This window comes from Drosophila arizonae, chromosome 6 (genome assembly GCF_054131065.1).
Source record: "Drosophila arizonae isolate 15081-1271.41 chromosome 6, UAZ_ARI_1.0, whole genome shotgun sequence".
In the NCBI taxonomy this organism is placed as follows: Eukaryota; Metazoa; Arthropoda; class Insecta; order Diptera; family Drosophilidae; genus Drosophila; species Drosophila arizonae.
In genome coordinates this window covers 844,460-865,182 of record NC_142926.1, presented here as the reverse complement: position 1 = coordinate 865,182, position 20,723 = coordinate 844,460, and the positions used below count along the sequence as shown (strand labels likewise).

At 34.1% G+C, this 20,723-nt stretch overlaps 2 protein-coding genes across 17 annotated transcripts; one reads left to right on the top strand and one right to left on the bottom strand.

Annotated features, from left to right (window-relative positions):
* Positions 1-2,106: 2,106 nt before the first annotated feature.
* Positions 2,107-15,809, bottom strand: Eph (Eph receptor tyrosine kinase). 11 transcript variants are annotated; one of them, XM_089472618.1, is made up of 15 exons: positions 15,713-15,809; positions 14,681-15,021; positions 14,540-14,619; positions 13,839-14,019; positions 13,295-13,780; positions 11,961-12,857; positions 11,047-11,223; positions 10,497-10,514; positions 10,270-10,317; positions 9,903-10,031; positions 9,733-9,828; positions 8,750-9,120; positions 3,719-3,865; positions 3,315-3,647; positions 2,107-3,239 (listed from the first exon to the last, which is right to left on the bottom strand). In XM_089472618.1, exons 2-15 carry the CDS (start codon positions 14,856-14,858, stop codon positions 3,135-3,137), a joined length of 3,246 nt encoding a protein of 1,081 aa, XP_089328744.1. In that variant the 5' UTR covers positions 14,859-15,021; positions 15,713-15,809; the 3' UTR covers positions 2,107-3,134. The 11 variants fall into 11 exon arrangements, with proteins under 11 accessions (XP_089328744.1, XP_089328743.1, XP_089328742.1 ...); XM_089472617.1 differs by having other exon boundaries at positions 15,480-15,760; XM_089472616.1 differs by having other exon boundaries at positions 15,484-15,760.
* Positions 15,810-16,271: 462 nt separating this feature from the next.
* CaMKI (Calcium/calmodulin-dependent protein kinase I) lies at positions 16,272-20,427 on the top strand. 6 transcript variants are annotated; one of them, XM_089472636.1, is made up of 11 exons: positions 16,272-16,630; positions 16,720-16,739; positions 17,412-17,537; positions 17,599-17,733; positions 18,489-18,533; positions 18,786-18,860; positions 18,940-19,078; positions 19,156-19,420; positions 19,695-19,821; positions 19,888-19,975; positions 20,042-20,427. In XM_089472636.1, exons 3-11 carry the CDS (start codon positions 17,422-17,424, stop codon positions 20,342-20,344), a joined length of 1,293 nt encoding a protein of 430 aa, XP_089328762.1. In that variant the 5' UTR covers positions 16,272-16,630; positions 16,720-16,739; positions 17,412-17,421; the 3' UTR covers positions 20,345-20,427. The 6 variants fall into 6 exon arrangements, with proteins under 6 accessions (XP_089328762.1, XP_089328763.1, XP_089328760.1 ...); XM_089472634.1 differs by having other exon boundaries at positions 16,273-16,630; positions 17,350-17,537; XM_018013621.2 differs by lacking the exon at positions 16,720-16,739 and having other exon boundaries at positions 16,273-16,630.
* Positions 20,428-20,723: the final 296 nt, after the last annotated feature.

Sequence of the window (20,723 nt, the reverse complement as noted above, 5' to 3'; positions counted from 1 at the left end):
ACCGCAACGTCATAAAGCTACAGGCATTGCCCAGGCTAAAAATAAAGTAACGTAATACGGACACTGAGGGAAATACGTATTTAAAAAAGTTTTAACGTAAATATAAAAAGTTAAAGCTATAGCTGCATAAAATATATGTATTGCTTACAATTTAATAAACTTTACACTTTTCACACATAGATTGTTTCATTCATTGAAATGCAGTATACTCCCGTCATAACGACTCCGCTTATAGCGTCTGTACGGTTATAGCGACAAACTTTTATGAGCAAACTTATACGGTTATAGTGCCTTTCGGGTATAATGACGGTCCCTTGAGTGTCGTTATAATCGGATTCTACTATAATTATCATAATAGCCACAAATAAAACACAAGAAACACCCACACATAAGCATAAACACGTATTGGCAGAAGTGTTGGCTTACTATGGAAATTTAATTGTTTCATAACGTTTCTTGTTAATGAACTATGATCATCAAACTATCAGGTCGTTAATATAACATTAAAGTACGTGTATCTGCCAAAGCACAAGTCTCTAGTATTTGAAATACGTCTTTTACATAGGTGATGGTGAGAGGGTGGATATCGGGGGGGGGGGGGGGGGGGATAAATTACAACGAAAATCGAAATTATAGAAAATACATATAAGTCTACATTTAATTTGAATATACAACAATTTGGAAGCTCTAGCTCTAAAGGTGGAGCAGATATAATTAAATAACTAGTTTTCGAAAAGCGTTTTAATAGATAATAAAATATCGGGAGCAGTTATCGATATTTAGAGAACAATTCGATATGCGCGTGATATACACGGACCTGGGAAAAAAATTTCAAGTCTCTATCTCTTATAGCTTCTGAAACCGACGCGTTCAAACATACGGACAGATGGACAGACGGACGGACAGGGCCAAATCGACTCAGCTTGTCGACCTGATCAAGAATATATATACTTTGTGGGGTTTGCCACGCCTCCTTCTGCCTGTTACAGACTTTTAACAAAACCATTATACCCTGATTTCGCATTGAAAATGGGTTCAAGGTATAAAAAGTTTTTTACAAACTGTGAGCAAAGGGGACGTGGTATCCAAATCTGTAAATTACAAAATCTTTGTATTTATCAAATGTATATACACTGTAAATCTGAAGTGTTCAAATTAGGCTGAAAAAAGCAATAAATTTATCGATTGTCCTCGATAAAAAGATATTGAAAGAGTTATCGAAAAACTAGTGAGCCAAAATGAGCGGGTGAACCAAACCCAGCTAGTGAGCCAAAATGAGCCATATTGAAGGAGCTAGCTCAGTGGCTCAGTTTAGTGAGCCATTCATTTTGTCTCACTCACTCATGAGCTACCCAAGTCTAGTCTACATGCAAAATTTAAGTTCTCTAGTAGTACTGGAGAAACATCGATGTTTCGATGTTTTTCAATCAAAAACATCGATGTATCGATGAAACATCGGGAAATTATTTTTATAAATGTATTTAATGTTTATATTAACAAACATTAAATTATATATATATTTGATTTAAATCCATTCCTCATTTCATCAATTTAAAACTTAAAAATAAAAAAGAAACAAAAACTGAATGGAATATCATGGAATATTTTAAGATCTACAATTAAATTGTTATTAATATTATTGTTCAAAATTAATCTAAGTATGGGAAACCTTACCTTCCAATATGCTAAGAGGGCGCATTTGATCTTTTTTGTTGATGAATACTAGCATGTCAAAATTTTTGGATTTTTGCGAGCTTCGTTTTTGATGACATCCTCTCACTCTCAGTAGAGGTTGCTGACCTGACACGCATACATATTATTTAGTACTTTTAGCTCATAACACGTTTTCTGCTTAACTCAGTTGACTATTGTTAGAGATGTTTAGAAATAGTTCTATTAAACCAGTAAATTTAGTGGAGGTAACATTTTTACAAAACATCGAACATCGAACAAAAAACATAGATATTTCCCATTTTATTTGAAACCTCGATGTTGCGCCCAGCACTATTGTCTAGCTCTTAAGCTCCAAAAAGATGTATTTTAGATGAGATCTTTTATATATTTTATACCGGAACAGATCTTATAGCAATATGAAGCATCATAAACTAATCTTTATTGTTTCTTTTATTGAATTTTCGGTTCCTTTATATTTTGTGAACAATTTAAAAATAAATGATACTACAAAAAATACATGGGTATGCAATGTATAAATAATACTTGTTAAAGTCCAAAACCTTAACCTCAAGATTTAAACCAATCTACAATAAATGATGAATATATATCTATATTCTATATGCGCGCATATGTTTACAAGTGTTAATATATTAAAGAAATGAAATCAATTTCAGCCTCAAGAGGTACAAGGCATATGTATGCGGCGTGTGTATGTGTATGTATGTCTGTGTAACTTAAAGAATATAAGAATATTTTTATACCCTGAACCCATTGAAAATGGGAAATCAGGGTATAATGATTTTGTTTTTATCTCATTTTTGTATTTATAGTTAATTCTTTTTTTTTTTTGCTTTTTATTTTGATTTGGACGTTATATATACATATAAATACATATATATACATATATATATATGTGCGCATACTACTGTTAAATGACTTCTTACGGCTGCGTATACCGTTATATTGAGTGAAACGTAAACGGGTGTATGCCGTCATCAAACATTATATTTGAATTTTAGTTTGCGAATCAGTGATTATTGCGGCAAAATATAAATATGTTAACAGAACATTTTGCATTGCTATTGAAAAAAATTGCAAAATTTGCGTTAGCAGCCTTAAGATATATGCATATATATGCATATGAACTTATAGTTAATAAACTACAAAATGTACCTTACTATATATGTATATAATTTATATCTCTTATGTCTTGTATCATTTGTTTTGTATATGTAACACAACTTTAAGGTTATGACTCTGCAATCTCAACTGTGTTAATGCTATAAATGTATATATACAGAGTCAAATCCTTTAACTTGTGTTATTATCTTCTTATGTCATGAACCATATATTTAGTAAGATTTTGACTCTGCAATTACAACTGAGTTATACTATACTTTATAAAATAAATGAAAAAATGATATATATATATATATATATATATATTATGATTATGATGATTATATTATTGTATCCAGCTGCCGTGCTTGATGTAAAATCTTTTTTTGATGCCCTACTAATGTTATACCCATATCCGATAGCAATTGAGCTGTTAATCTTGAGATCTACAAATATAAAAATAATAAGAAAGTATTGAAAAGAACATGGGCTTGCGATACAAAGGAGCACAATAGACGTACCTGTTGAGCACTCACTAAATTAGCCTCTCTAAAGTGTTGACTGTATCTAGACATTTTGATATTCTCCAGCCATAGATCAGTGCTTATAAATATGTTATGACCACGTTGTGCATCCAAAATATGTGTACTGCTATCATTTTCTGGAGAATTTCGCGTCGTTAGCAACGATTGTGGCTGCCTAGCCAAGTTGTCCAAAGTAGACACAATGCTGGCAAATGTGGGGCGATGTGTTCGTTGCTTTTGCCAGCAATCCAGCATTAGCTGATATAATGCCTCCGGGCAATCCATTGGTGCTGGCAAACGATAGCCCTTCTCAATGCTCTTTATGACATCCTAATTGGAAGCAAGTTATAGATTCATCGTTTTAATCAGTCATTTATAGACAAAATGTACTTTACGCTTACTTGATTCGACCAATTCCAATAGGGACGTTCGCCATAAGACATAACTTCCCATAAAACGACTCCATAAGACCAAACGTCTGATGCTGATGTAAATTTACGAAACGCAATTGCTTCCGGCGCGGTCCAACGTACTGGTATCTTACCTCCCTGTCAAATAAATGAGAGGAATTAAATTAGGAGAGCCCGACTAGCGAATATGTTTGATGCTTTATGCCACCCCCTTTCATTCATAATATATCCTCATGCCCGTATGTATACAATCTCAGAAGATATAAGAGCTAGAGACTTGAATTTTTTTCCTAGGTTCGTGTATATCACGCACATATCGAGTTTTTCTCAAAAAATTGATAGCTAGTCCCGATATTTTGTTATCGATTATCTAAAATTAGTTTTTTAATTATATCTCCTACACCTTTAGAGCTAAAGTTTCCAAATTTTAAATCTAGACTCATATGTATTGTATAGAATTTCGATTTTTATTGTAATTTTCGGCGTGGAAAAAATTGTAAGTGGACAAATAAAAAATAAATAATGCAGGCGAGAAATGTAGTGTTATGGTTAAATAAGCACAGCAACGAATGCATCGATTTAACTTACGAAAACTCATATTATTATATTTGATAGCGGTCGATAGTTTGATTTCGACTTTTCGGCGTAACTTAAGTTATGGAAATGTCGAGCTGCTATCTTAGCAATATTTGTGTGTGCTAACAATCTAATATATGTACATATGTACATACTAACACTAACCACATAGACTAGACAACTAGTGGAAAGCTTTTTGCACGCTTTTTTTGAGGCTTTAACACCCCAGACTTTGGACTCGCTCGGCTCCTTACTTTTAGGTTCGAGCTACGAAAAAATACGAACGCACAATCATTTCGCTTCATGCGCTCGACCGAGATGGTCAACTTTTGAACAAAAGATCCCTCTATGCTCAATGTTTCCCTAGCTCTCTCTTTCTCTCGATGCTCTCTGCTCTCTCGAATGTGTATATGTATGTATACATGTGAGGCTCACATTGTGAGCACAAGCAGCAGCTCACGAAAATTGAAATTTCTTCGCTGCAAGAACCCATGTCTTCCCTTCTGAGTGAAGAGTATACCGAACTTTTCAAACCGTTTGCCATGCGTTTGCGTTATTATTTGTGGGAAGAGTATGAAAGCGTTGGTGCGCATAATGAAAATGTTTTCGCGACGAGCATGCACACACACACTTACAGTATGCTACATGTACTATGAGCATTTGTATGCCTGTGTGCAAAGCCCTTGCTGGCTGTAGCAATTTGAAATCCTAGCATTTGCATTTGGTCGATCTTGTGAAGTGCTCACACTTACATAAATATGTTTGATTGTGTGTACGCAGGGGCCGCGATGCTCACAAATGATGGGGTAATCATTGTAGAAGCAGTTTCAGTGCCTTTATATGTATGTGCGTGAGTGTATGTTTATATGTGTATGCATGCGACATGAGCATTGACGTGTGCCTACGACAACTTTGAATTGTGTGAACGATTTTGGGTTTGACCGGAAGAGGCGCGCTTACATTTAAGTAGCTGACTAACTAAAATAACAAGTGCACTTCCTATTACATTTATAGGTATTTTTTAATTGCATGATTTTGACATATTTTGACATCTAACAGATGCACCCTTTAAAATGGGTCCATTTAGCCAGTATATGTATGTACAGTTGCGAAAAATAAAATAGCACCACTTGCAAACGCAAAGTTTAAGAAGTTCTCCTAGGTGCATTTATCAATGTATTGATCTAATTTTTTCTTGTATATAAGCAGAAAACAATTAATAATCGCAACAAGCAAGAATTATCCCAAAAATATTAATCGTTTTTATATAATTCAAAAATTCTTAAAAAGTCGTAAAAATGCCGAAAAAAATAATAGCACCACTAACCCTTTTCGAGTGAAAATCTATATTTTTCGCAGATTTGAATATCTTCAAAAGCACTAATTGATGAGATTTGTTGGTTATATATCTATTTTGATTAAAAAATTTTCAGAATTTGTGAAAATTTTCAAAAAAAATGGGTCGTGAAGAGCATTACACCACCGAACAACCCAATCTCATCAAAAAGTTGATTTCGGCTCAAAATTTTCACAGGAAAGTTGGTCATTTGATGGGTTGTTCAAATAAAATGATCCACAATGCATTATTCCATAAAAAAAATTGATGAAAAGCGCAGATTGCGCTGAGTTCTGACCCAAAATCATGTCACTCGTCTCATTTACGAGAGTAAAAGGATCCTTTTAAGCCGGCTACTCAACTGAAAAAGGACCTAAACATATCAGCAATGGACCAAACAGTATGGAAATATTTAAGACATCACGATTTGAACACTTTCCGTTCAAGAAAAGTACCATATTTGAATATAAAACACATTTCCAAACGGATGCCGTTTGCAGGGGAAACACAAAAATTGGTCTACGCAGGAATGGAGAAACATACTTTTGAATAATGAAAGTAAGATGCTAATTTTTAGTGGAAAAGGATCGCGGTCCTACGTGAGACATCCACAGAACTTAGAATTCGGTCCTAGATATACAAAAAAAACCCTTAAACATGGAGGATCAAGTGTATTAGTATGAGACTGATTTTTTGCAAACGGCATCCGTTTGGAAATGTGTTTTATATTCAAATATGGTACTTTTCTTGAACGGAAAGTGTTCAAATCGTGATGTCTTAAATATTTCCATACTGTTTGGTCCATTGCTGATATGTTTAGGTCCTTTTTCAGTTGAGTAGCCGGCTTAAAAGGATCCTTTTACTCTCGTAAATGAGACGAGTGACATGATTTTGGGTCAGAACTCAGCGCAATCTGCGCTTTTCATCAATTTTTTTTTATGGAATAATGCATTGTGGATCATTTTATTTGAACAACCCATCAAATGACCAACTTTCCTGTGAAAATTTTGAGCCGAAATCAACTTTTTGATGAGATTGGGTTGTTCGGTGGTGTAATGCTCTTCACGACCCATTTTTTTTGAAAATTTTCACAAATTCTGAAAATTTTTTAATCAAAATAGATATATAACCAACAAATCTCATCAATTAGTGCTTTTGAAGATATTCAAATCTGCGAAAAATATAGATTTTCACTCGAAAAGGGTTAGTGGTGCTATTATTTTTTTCGGCATTTTTACGACTTTTTTAAGAATTTTTTGAATTATATAAAAACGATTAATATTTTTGGGATAATTCTTGCTTGTTGCGATTATTAATTGTTTTCTGCTTATATACAAGAAAAAATTAGATCAATACATTGATAAATGCACCTAGGAGAACTTCTTAAACTTTGCGTTTGCAAGTGGTGCTATTTTATTTTTCGCAACTGTACATACATATACTGGCTAAATGGACCCATTTTAAAGGGTGCATCTGTTAGATGTCAAAATATGTCAAAATCATGCAATTAAAAAATACCTATAAATGTAATAGGAAGTGCACTTGTTATTTTAGTTAGTCAGCTACTTAAATGTAAGCGCGCCTCTTCCGGTCAAACCCAAAATCGTTCACACAATTCAAAGTTGTCGTAGGCACACGTCAATGCTCATGTCGCATGCATACACATATAAACATACACTCACGCACATACATATAAAGGCACTGAACTGCTTCTACAATGATTACCCCATCATTTGTGAGCATCGCGGCCCCTGCGTACACACAATCAAACATATTTATGTAAGTGTGAGCACTTCACAAGATCGACCAAATGCAAATGCTAGGATTTCAAATTGCTACAGCCAGCAAGGGCTTTGCACACAGGCATACAAATGCTCATAGTACATGTAGCATACTGTAAGTGTGTGTGTGCATGCTCGTCGCGAAAACATTTTCATTATGCGCACCAACGCTTTCATACTCTTCCCACAAATAATAACGCAAACGCATGGCAAACGGTTTGAAAAGTTCGGTATACTCTTCACTCAGAAGGGAAGACATGGGTTCTTGCAGCGAAGAAATTTCAATTTTCGTGAGCTGCTGCTTGTGCTCACAATGTGAGCCTCACATGTATACATACATATACACATTCGAGAGAGCAGAGAGCATCGAGAGAAAGAGAGAGCTAGGGAAACATTGAGCATAGAGGGATCTTTTGTTCAAAAGTTGACCATCTCGGTCGAGCGCATGAAGCGAAATGATTGTGCGTTCGTATTTTTTCGTAGCTCGAACCTAAAAGTAAGGAGCCGAGCGAGTCCAAAGTCTGGGGTGTTAAAGCCTCAAAAAAAGCGTGCAAAAAGCTTTCCACTAGTTGTCTAGTCTATGTGTTCTCTGGTTAGTGCTAGTAAGAAACCTGTAGTCGAGACTGCCCGACTACGAGATCCTGAACTGGATTGCTGGCAACTGATATTTCAATAATTATTCACACATGCACACACACACGCGCACACACAACCATACGCACGCACGCATAAACACGCATTGGCTGCAGTGGTGGCTTACTATGGGAAGTTAATTGTTTAATAACTTTTCTTGTGGATGGACTATCTTCATGAAACTTTCAGATTAAGGTTATAACATAGATATGCCTGTATTTTTCCAAAGCACAAATGATGGTGAGGGGGTGAATTAGGGGTGGGGGTAAATTTTTAAATTGTATTAAATGCATATAAGTATACATTTAAAGTTTGGAGACTCTAGCGTTAAAGATGTAGGAGATATAAATTTATTATTGGTTGTCGATCATGTTTTTATTCGATAACCAAATAACGGGGCAATTTATCGATATTTAAAGCAAAACTCGATATGCGCGTGCTATACACGGACCTAGGGAAAAAAATTTCTCTAGTTCTTATACCTTCTGAGATTGACGCGTTTAAACATGCGGACAGACGGATAGAGCTAAATCGACTCAGCTCGTCGCCCTGATCAAGAATACATATATTTTACGGGGTCTGCCACGCCTCCTCCTGCCTGTTACATACATTTAACAAAACCATTATACCCTGATTTCCCATTTTCGATAGGTTCAGAGTATAAAAAGCCACAACAAGTCGGGTATAAGCACTTACCCGAGTGGTATAGGCATCGCTAGCATTTTCGATTTCACGCGATAAACCAAAATCGGCTATTTTGCAGATTAGTTGAGCATTGACGAGAACATTGCGAGCCGCCAAATCCCGATGGACGTAATTCATGTCGCTTAGGTAGGACATGCCGCTAGCAATACCCCGGAGCATCACAATGAGCTGCAGAGTTTGAAATTTTCCATCGTTGACTCGCAAAAATGTGTCCAGGCTGCCGTTTTCCATATATTCGGTTATAATCATCACCGGATTGGAGCGCGTCACGACGCCTTGCAGGTATATGACGTTCGGATGATCGAATTGCCCCATTATAGAAGCCTCAGTTAGAAAATCGCAACGCGCCTTCTCTGAGGACCCTGAGAAGAACAGATACAGATATGTATTAGCTACTGGAGTCTAACCAAGAATATGTCCTTGCATTTCTACTAAATTTTCTGTCAAGTCAGTTTATGTCACATTCCACAAACCCATTTAATATCAACATAAAAAGTGAGTAAGAGAAATTTACGCATAAAAAGCGAAGTAAAATGATCGATTATTGTCATCGATGATTGTTATCGAAAATATATCGTAAAAATATAAAATTTAAAATTTCTAGTTCTTATGGCTTAGATCTCAATTATCAATAGATAATCCGCGCTTTTTTGCAGGCTACATACACTATCGCTAAAATATTGAATAAATAAGTAAGAAAAGAATACACATTCACAGCCCATCACCCGAAATATTCAGATAAGATTTACCCTAGTGGGCGCGCAAAATTTCAACGTTCTAGCTTCAAAGCTGTAGATGATACAGTTTTACCCGATTTGTCACGCCCATATATTTTTGGTCTTGGTACACGAGTCTATGTTCCAAATTTCAAGCCTAAGGTTTCCGTCATGCGCACAGACGGACGAAGAGCAAGCATTGCACATAAGTATAAAAACATTCAAATTTAATCACGAGTTGTACAATATATATGGTACCTGGCTTCAAGGTTTTGATTGCCACGTCAATGTCCTGGACAAAATTTGGAGGAATTTTAAGACGACCACGGCACACATCTCCGAATTCTCCACCGCCTAAATAAATAAATATGTTTCTTGAATGAAATGATTTCTTTTTATTTATTTTATTTATTATTTTTTTTTTTTACCAATTATCGCCTCAATTGTAATATAATTTGCATCGATTTCACGAGCAAATTCTCTGATTGCTTGGTTAGGATCCTCATATGTGTGCGGATCAACGTAACTGCGACTATTACCAAATAAAGGAGTCGTCACTGAAAGAAAAAGTATTGAAACAAACAATTTGAAATATGTTATAAATTAGCTGGGAAATATGTAAATAAAAGTATTGGTTAATAATTATATATATATATATATATATATATATATATATATATATATATATATATATATATATATATATATATATATATATATGCAAAAAGAAAATAACTTGAAAAACCTAAATAGCTTCCCACAACCATAAAATCAACACATAAATAAATTATATACCATTCGAATGTAGAGTCTTGACTATTGGAGTTGTATCCATGGCATTTACTAAAAGGAAAGATAAAATTTTTAAACACATTTTATCGCCAGTTTAACAAAAGTATATTTCAAAATTAAATAATACAAATACAAAACAAAATAATTATTAAGAAAAAATATAAGCCTTTAATTTTAATAATATTAATTTCTCCCTTTCGGAGCAAGATTGTTTGTGGGAATACACTTACTATATGTCACAACGAGTCCTTAAAAAGAGTTTCGGGTTTGGTTATAATATAAAGGATAGGGATATAATAAACAATTAACATTTTGATTATTCATAGTTCATAATAATTATTTAAAAGGTTTTTAAAACTGGGTTTACCTACAAACTACAATCTAAAATAAAATTTATTCTCCTCACTTGTATGCATAATAGATGCCTATCGAATGGAAACAGCTATTAAGAAACAGCATTTCTTTAGTTTTAATGGACTGCAAAACACAATAGAATATGCGAAGAAATTGCTTGGAACGACGTAAAAAAAAAAAAAAAAAAAAAAATACCGGTTGTATATCTCCAAGAAGACTTGGAGATCTGCTACTAGCGAGAAGCCAGACAGATCAAAAGTATCTATTTATGTAGTCCCACTATCAAGGACATACAAAATTATCCTATTTATATTAAGTAGTAATGTAGAAAATGATCACAACCATATTATTTATTTTCTTTATAGTTAGCGATCTTTAAATAAAACAATAAACTGGTTCTTCTTTTGAATGTATTATGATAATTACCTTCATTACTTGCGTATTCCATAGGTAACGGCAGGTGGTTAGTGGACTTCTTGTCAAGCTCATCTTGATGTTTAGACCTCATAAAATAGACAGTGGCGACAATAAAGATGACCAGGAAGAACACGCCAGTCACAATGGCTCCAGCAATAAATCGTATTTGCATTGAATCCTCGTAAACTATGAATATAGAGTGGATGACAATGGTAAGATATTTATGCGTGAAGGAGACTTCTTATGGAGCAGTCAACTCAGCAGCAACTAAAGAAAACAGCGACCGGATAAGCGACAAGTAAGAGTGCCCGATCTAAAGAGCTTAAAATGTTTTCTTGCATAAAATCTGAGCTACTTCAAAAAGAGACAACATGAATACTTCCAATAGTATACACTTCCCTAACTTTTCTATTCTACTACTACTATGCCGAACACTATCTGATCCACAGTCAGAACTTAACTCTGGCCATGACGCAATCCTCGCTTTTGTCTGCAATTTTGGCGTAATATCTTCAGACCTCTTCTGAAGCAGGAAATGGTAATATGAGTGGTTAGTCGATGTCATTATATCATATTAATTATATCTTTTCATTCAAAGAAAAAGGCTTTCATAGTCAGAAAATGGTGGATCTTATTCAAGCCTGAACACTTAATAAATAGTGCCTAGAAATTTTCAAATTGCAAATGCTGACGAAATGCTCAAGATTGAACACTTGACATAGATAATATTCACAGATTATATTCGATAACCAACCCATACATTTGTCTAACAATTGGAAGCAGTTTTTTATTAACTACATCTATATTTACATGTGCTCGATTTCATCTCTATAATTAATTACTGATGAAGTATATTTGACGGAGTACATTTTAAGATTAACCACTCGATGACTACGGTTACGCATAGTTAGAGCAATAGTTACCTGTACCAACAGATTGATGTGTCTGGGCATACACCATGTTGCTATACGCACCAAAACCATTTACTGTTTTACAACGTACTTGGAAGCCGTATTCAGTATTTTCCAGTAGGTTATAAATAACTGCTTTTGTTTCCTTAGTGTTCAATGTGGTGTTATTGATAGTCTCCATTTCGGATTTGGGAAACCATCGTACTTCATATAGTTCAATCGGTGCATCAGTCTGCCCTGGTTTATCCCAAACTAGACTTGCTTCTTTGTTAGTTATGGCAACCACTCTTAAATTGAACACAGTCGAGAGCATTGCGGACTCGGTGGTAAATACAATTTCAGCATATTTTGTTTCAACTTCACTAAGATCAAGCTGGTGGCCGTTAATATTTGAAAAGCTTGAAGTATTGCTTAACGCATTATCACTGCTCGAATAGGTTAAATTATAATAAAGCCCGATATCGGCCACATAGGATATGCTATTCGCAGCATGGACCTGTACTGAATATGTTGTCGCTGGTTCCAGATTAGTGAGTGTGATTTTTGTTTCATTGAAAGTGTCCGTTGACGGATTGAACATAACATTTGAGCTGCAGCTACTGCAGCGCACTTTGTACACAACTTCTGTTCGATATTTCTCCAGACCATTTGCGGTTGCTAGCTGGTTATCGTCCCTTGTTGGTGCTGACCATGATATAATTGCACTGGTTTGATCTACAAATAATAGGGTTAAATTCATTGGCGCATTTGGCGGCTTATAACACGGCATATGTCTGCCATCAGCTGGATGCCTATAGTAGCCTGCTAGACAATTGCACATCGCGGATCCGGTTTTCGAACTATTCGAATTGGCTGGACATGATATACACTTCCGTACTTCAGCTGAGCGGAATGTGCCAGCAGGACATTCTGAAAGAGAAAAACAACAATCTTAGTGTGCTTACAATTGTATGCTTAGACTCCCATATGAGAAAACACTTGAAACCTAGAACAATGAGCCGGTTATTCGACCATTTTAAGTTTCGTGCATATACATACACTAGGCATAGATAGATAGATTAATAGACAATTATATGGAGCAATGTATCAATAACTATATTCCTTGACGATATCGATAACTAATCAGTTTCGACATCGATTCCCATTGTCCGAATGGCCAAGTTAAATTTAGTTTATTAATATATATTTTTACCAGAAAATATACATTTTATGATCTATGGGGCCAAGGTCTCCCATGCTTCATACATAGCAGTATTTATTGGGAGTTAGTTTAATTAATTTCTGTAAATTAATGTTCTGTAAAAGTATCGACTTGCTGGCACATGTATTGTTAATGATAGACCTACCTGTGCAAGTGTTATTAACTTCATTTGGTTCGTAGCCGACTTTGCAACGACAGCCACCTGTTAGTATTGTCCATTTGCCATCGCCCTTACATAAATAAGTTGGTGCCTCATACGGCTCAGCATTTTCTACGCACGTGCCATTCTGTTTCTCAATTATTGTTATCTCCCTTCCGGTGGGCGTTTCATTGAAATGAGCAAAGTTTTCGGTTACCGCAGGGCATGTTATGTAATAGACCTTAACGGCCAAAACACTGATGCAAGCGCCTTGATCACGAAATGCAAAATAAACTCCTTTCTTGCTGACAGCAATACTTTTCACTTCCGTATTAATATCCACATCAGAATTTTGATTAAAGCGCCCCTCTCCCGCCGCAATTCGAGCGATCAGTTTGTAGCTATCTGTTTGCCAAGGCGGTGGCTCACGAGTTGCTGCATCGAATTCGTAAAAAAGCAAACTGAACGTTTCCTTACAGGACAAAGCATTTCCTATTTCCAATATAAATATTTTTTATAACGTTTGAGTATTTGTATTTTTGTGTATTACCTGGAAATAGCGAACAGTCTCGTATCGTGAACTGTATCTCAATATAAAGTCGATTAGCTGGTCCGCGATCAATGAATGGTGACCATAGCCAATTGTTAACGTTGTGATATGCAACATCACAGACCACATAGCTGCGCCAGTTGATGCCCTTTACGAAATCTGTGAATGATTCCTCTACCCACTTCAAGAACCCAAAATTAGTATATCATACTTACATTTTAACTTAACTTAAATCATGATCTTGAGACTATGTCGGTTTGGGAGATTTTCTATGTAGAAATCGTTATTTAAATATATTTGTCTTAATCAATTTATCAATTTACAATCATTGAAACAGGTTGATAGTTGACAATTCTATAACTTAATCGTATGTGCATCTGTAGATAGTAGAGAGAATACAATCCTTAAAAGCAATTCAGGGTAGTGTCCAACATGGTCACAGAAATGTCCGCCATATCTACATCTTGATGTAGACGCAAGCCTTTATCATTTTAAATAAAATGGCTTCTAAATACTGGAAATAACATTTTCCCATGTTACGCATCTAGTATCAGAGAAATTTTAACAATTTATATATTTATGTACTCTTATTTCAAAAGTGACAAAATGGTTGACGGTCATAGCGTCGGACATTGCACAAAACTAATATACTCTACTTTCGTGAATAAGTTAACGTTGTTTAATTCAATTTAAATACTTACGCCTGGAGTCTGAGCCTGAGGACCGTATGGATACCTAGTCCATTCCAGAGTGGCTTCTCTCGTCGTGTCCAATAGCACAACTTTAAATAGAAGAAGAGAAAGCATCAGTAATGAAAGCAAAAGTAAATTGGGTGGCCTCACCTTGATCAGCATTTGCAATTTGCAAGTTGTATATCACGCTTATTATCCAAATTAATAGAACAATTGAGAAATTACTGAATGGAATAAGGGAAGTCAGCTTATTGTGTTTTGTTCTATTCCGATTTTGATTTGAGTTTTGTGTTTGGAATATGCGAAAAGTCCAGTGAATTGTTGACATTTTATATATTTCGTATATATGTATATTATATATATGTATATAAGCTCCCGTAGCAATCAAGTTATGAAATCAGTTTAGTCTGTCATATAAGTAATGAGTCCATCAAATACATCTCGATCAATATCCAATTCGATTAACACCATATATGTACATATGTATAAACCTGAAGATTACAAAAATATATGCTTAATTGATAATATATGTATAATATAAATAAGTAAATATAACGACTCTTAGAACATGCGTTGCATTCTAGTTTCAGAATTTAGTTATTAGTTGTTTACTAAATCATGTTTCGCCGCGTACATTGACTACCCCTATTGCATTTGTATTATAGTTTTTGCTTACAATCTTCAAAAATACACCAATGGAACCTTTTGTTTATACATATGTACATGTTTGCATGAAAATGCATGTACATACTTGCATGTCTATTTACAATGTATGTATGTGTGTAGATGAAAGTACAGCAATTTCCCCAAGATTAACGCACAACATAGCATGCATGTAGTTTAAGATTTATGGCATTTATAATTTTGCGGTAAGCTAAACATTATCTTTGTTAAGTATTGAATTGAATTGTATGCACGCTCAAGCTTTCCTCGCGACACATATACATACATACATATGTATTTTTCATTTCGATGTACATATATGTAAATAAATACATACATACACATGTATGTGTGTATACACACATTCACTTTTCAAGCCAATCACTGGTTGCTTTAAATCAAAGCTTAGTTTACATAAATATACGGCAAGTTATCGATTTATCATATTAGAGTCACACATTTTTTAATTCATTTAACTATTATTGTTTTCATAAAAGCAAAATATGTATATGTACACACATTAATTTCTAAAAAAAAGTGCTGCCACACTTGATAGTTTTCAGCATTGTTGAGCGAAAATCTCTTCGATATTTACCAACACTATACGGTTCGACATACATTCAGAAGTATCTTGCTTTGGAATCATTATTTTTTTCGAATAGTAAATCATCAATAAAATATTATTTATGTATATCGTTCATTTCTTTATTACTTGTATTACTATTATTTTCTTCAGTTAGATTCAATTTTATTGAAACAACGACACCAATAAACGACCCAATCTATCTATCGCTTACTATTCGAGACTTTGAAATATATTGCTTTAGAGTTGAGTGAATTTACAAAATAAAATGCGCTTATTTTTAGTATAAACGTTCTTATGATTCTACTTATTCACAACCCATACCCATATATATTGTAAATCAAGAGTGGCATTATTAATGCGGATCGGGAAAATCATCACAAAAGATATTTAATTAAATTGAATTGGCGGTCTTTTTATTAGATATAAAAATATGTATATTAATCGCTGCTCGATAACAGCCGAATGTATCGAATAAAATGCATAATATCCACATCTAAGTACGTACTCCCTTTGCAGGAACAGCAACGAGCGTTCATTGCTCGTCTAATTCATTTCTTATTCAAATATTTTTAGGGAAAATAACAAATTTGCAGTTCTATTCGATTTGAAAAAGTTAAATCACTGATTCTAAGCTTCGTGATGATAGTGTGACCAAACAATAATTTGTAAAATATACCGAACAAGATCTGCACGGACTTGAAAAATCAATATAATTCACATTACATTATTTTTGCGAGCACTTAAGTTCTTTAATGTTAATAAAATTGGAAAGTGTAATATATTTGTATTTGAATCGTTGTATTAAAAGAATTTAAATATTGTGGTATATAATTTAAGCCGTGATTTTATATGTAAGTCGTCAGTATGGTCAATTAAATATTTATTACTATAATCATAAAAATAATATGTGTATACCATTTTTAAATCGCAAATTGCAAAGAATATATTAATATAAATACAGTAAGTCGATTTGAATATTGTATACCTACTAACAGATTGTGGTCATAAAATTTGTATGAATATATATTTATTTGTAATTAAATATGAATATGTATTTGTCAATAACTATACACATACACATATTCATGTTTAAGTTCAGCGTAAATAAATCGATCGGGGTTTATTCACAACTTCACCAAAATTATTTTTAATATCGCAACAACCACACACCCATATATGTGCAAACACATACAACAAGAAATTTGAGCTGATGTATGTATGTATGCATATAAATTTGATTTTCGAGATCTACAAACTTCTCAACCTAATCTAAATATTTGTAGAAAAATCCATAAATTCTGTATTAGACTTATACATACATGTACAAACGTATTCATACATGTGTAAACATGTGTAAACAATATTTTTAAAACCTAATCAGTTGGGAAATAACCTTTGACTTCTCAAAATAATTGCATGTTTCTCTATTGACTGCATGTACGTACGCACGTACATATGTATGTACAATCATTTATATATAAATAAATAAACTAATTTTTTACTGAAATTATATCATAAGCAGTATTATAGTAGTATATGTATGTACTTACTATTTTGTCATTTATTATAGTTGCAAAATTATTTTGAAAGGATTCGATGGTAAATTTTCTTGATTAATTTATTAATACAAAGATTTGAAGTGATGCCACTGTTTGGCAAAAAAGATTCTGGCAAAAGGCCCAAGTCGAAGGACACGAAGGAACTAAACAAACAGGTCTCAATTGAAGAGAAATACAATCTGCACGGTCTACTCGGAACGTAAGTAAATAATGTATTAATGTCCTTACATACTTAACAAATTCTACTAAACAAACTGTAGTGGCGCATTTTCCGAAGTACGCTTAGCGGAAAGCAAAGATACGCCGGGCGATCACTTTGCAGTTAAAATCATTGATAAAAAGGCACTGAAAGGAAAAGAGGAATCTTTGGAAAATGAAATACGTGTTCTGCGAAGGTAAGTTTAATCTCGAGATATGTATATATATAGATATAGAAAGCTAAAGTGTAGCAATCGGACACAATCGACTGCATAATGCTCCTTCACATTTATGAAAACATCGACTTTTCAGCAGAAGAAAAATGTGAAAAGGAATAAAATAAGGGAAGCAGAATAGCAAATTAGAAAGAAGCAGAAAGAAAGAAGGCGGAAAATAAAAGAGGAAAAGGGAACAGGCTTGGAGCTTAGAGGAGAAGAAATTAAGATCGAGAGTAAAAAGATATGAAGGGAAGAAGAAAGGAAGAAGCATAGAAGCGGACAAAATCTGTATTCAATGAAGACTGTCCGAATATAAAGGACGTTTATAAGTTTTATATATTTCAAATCCTCTCTGTTAACTACTTACATACACACACATTAAAAATACAAAAATGAGTCGCAAACAGAGAAAATTTCAAACGAATACAGTAATATATGAGGGCATTAAGAGGTCTCTATTTCCATTGCTATTCTCTATTTGTATATTTATTATATTTTTCATTATGTTTGCATGATCAGCCTTATATATATTTTTTTTATTTTTATCTATGAATAGATAGTTTAGTTTACTCAAGATTAGTTATCTTGAGTTACGTAAACTCTATAAAAACTCTATAGTGTTCTATTTGTGTTCAAAATTTGTACTGTATTTGTGTTCCTTTTTTGTCTTATGTTCTCATTATTTTACTTTGTAAATTTTTCTTCTTCATTTAATCTGCTTTCTTTCTATGTAGGTTTAGTGCAAACCATTTTGATGGCAACAGTCCGAATGGAACGCGGTGAGTTTTGATCCCAATTCAAAAACTAAAAAAAAAAAAAAAACAATTAAAAATATCCCGTTTTTAAGTCAAAAGAGATTTAACTACATCTTAAATTAGATAGAATTTGTCCGAAATTCCCCATAAATTTACTAGAGGGCACTAAACTCAAGTATCCTCAGAAGAGCCTAAAGACAATGAATATTTCAATTCCAATGAATTATTGTGATAAAAGTCTATTTATCTACTTCTTTTGGTTTGTTGTATTTACAGACTCACCCACCCGAATATAGTGCAGCTACTTGAGACATATGAAGACAAGGCTAAGGTGTATCTGGTCATGGAACTGTATGCATATTGAACTTAAAACATTCTCAAATGAATTCATATAAATAAAAAAGATATATAAAAATAACTATTTCTATAGGGTAACAGGTGGAGAGTTGTTCGATCGTATCGTAGAGAAGGGCTCATATACAGAGAAGGATGCATCACACTTAATTAGACAAATCTTAGAGGCTGTAGACTATATGCATGAGCAGGGCGTAGTACACAGAGATCTTAAGGTAAACAATCCAAAATATTATTGCATATTATATTTTTATTATTTTGTTATATATATGTTTTTTTTTTTGCTATACAGCCCGAAAACTTACTTTACTACAGTCCAGAAGATGATAGTAAAATAATGATAAGTGACTTTGGTTTATCAAAAATGGAGGATTCGGGAATTATGGCAACTGCTTGCGGAACTCCTGGCTATGTGGCACCAGAGGTGCTCGCCCAAAAGCCTTATGGCAAAGCCGTTGATGTATGGAGCATAGGCGTTATATCCTATATACTACTTTGCGGATATCCTCCCTTTTATGATGAAAACGATGCCAATTTATTTGCACAAATTCTTAAAGGTGTGTTTGATTATATATTTAGCTTTGTCGAGCGATGCGAGACGTAAATTCGGCAGTACAAAGACCAATAGAATTCAGTAATAAATCATGCTACAATTCCTAATTTCTATGAAGCTCAATTATTCTGAATCCATTACAAATGGTCATGAAAGCGCAGTAAATCCTAGATCAACTGCTAAAGCATCGATAATTTGCTCAGTTTTCAAGGATTTGATCGAATACATAATAGGTATTTCTAAAAATATTTTACTTATAACAATATATTTTTTTCAAGGTGAATTTGAATTCGATTCGCCATATTGGGACGAAATAAGCGAGTCAGCCAAGCACTTTATTAAAAACTTAATGTGTGTCAATGTAGAAAAGCGATATACTTGCAAGCAAGCTTTGGGACATCCATGGTAAGTTCAACAGGAGTATTTTAAATTTCTATTAGTATACTTATTTTGAATAATATTCGCTTCTAGGATATCTGGTAATGAGGCTAGCAGCAAGAATATTCATGGCACAGTCTCGGAGCAGCTGAAGAAAAACTTTGCTAAGAGTCGATGGAAGGTAAATTGAACTATTGCCCCTATATATGTATATGTCTCATACTTGTGTCTTGTGCTACTTATACAGCAAGCATATTATGCTGCAACAGTCATACGACAAATGCAGCGAATGGCGCTTAGTAGCAATAGCAGCGGATCAGCAGATGGCAATTCCTCTCTCAATACATCAACAGCAACAACTGCAACTGCAACTGACAATGGAAATGGCCGAAACTGTGTTAAAGAAGCTGAAGGCGAAGCAAATGTTGGAGCTATCAAACAATCATCCTCAACAACGAGCGCGCCGTCTTTAAATGAATCCCCGCACACAGATATTAAGAATCACCAAAGAATCTCGCCAAATTGTAGTTTCAGTGGCAAAGCAAACTAACATTTTTTAAACAGGCGTATTTAGACCATAAGCACAAAATGAATGCTATATTAAATCTGAGGGATGAACTTGGCGTATCCATAGAGTATTTGGTATATATTTTGCAGCATGAGACGTAGATAATATATCTATATCTCTATACTATATATACGCGCATATTTAAATAGTTTGAGGTCAATCATATATATATACCCTGAACCCATTGAAAATGGAAAATCAGGGAAAGTATGTAACAGGCAGACCGCGTAAAGTATATATATGTCTTGATCGAGCTGAGTCGATATAACCCTGTTCGTCCGTATGAGCAAGCCGATCTCAGAAGATATAAGAGCTAGAGGGGTGGAATTTTGCATGCATACTCGTGTATATCATACGCAGT

Bases quoted from the DNA above. Each gene is read 5' to 3' on its own strand.
- CaMKI (XM_089472636.1), top strand. From the start codon at position 17,422: ATGCCACTGTTTGGCAAAAAAGATTCTGGCAAAAGGCCCAAGTCGAAG. The intron at 17,538-17,598 runs GTAAGTAAATAA...AACAAACTGTAG, and splicing joins CTGCACGGTCTACTCGGAAC to TGGCGCATTTTCCGAAGTAC. The intron at 19,822-19,887 runs GTAAGTTCAACA...ATTCGCTTCTAG, and splicing joins CAAGCTTTGGGACATCCATG to GATATCTGGTAATGAGGCTA.
- Eph (XM_089472618.1), bottom strand. From the start codon at position 14,858: ATGTCAACAATTCACTGGACTTTTCGCATATTCCAAACACAAAACTCA. The intron at 12,858-13,294 runs GTAGGTCTATCA...TTTCTCTTTCAG, and splicing joins AGTTAATAACACTTGCACAG to AATGTCCTGCTGGCACATTC. The intron at 9,121-9,732 runs GTACCATATATA...TGTTCTTCTCAG, and splicing joins AATCAAAACCTTGAAGCCAG to GGTCCTCAGAGAAGGCGCGT.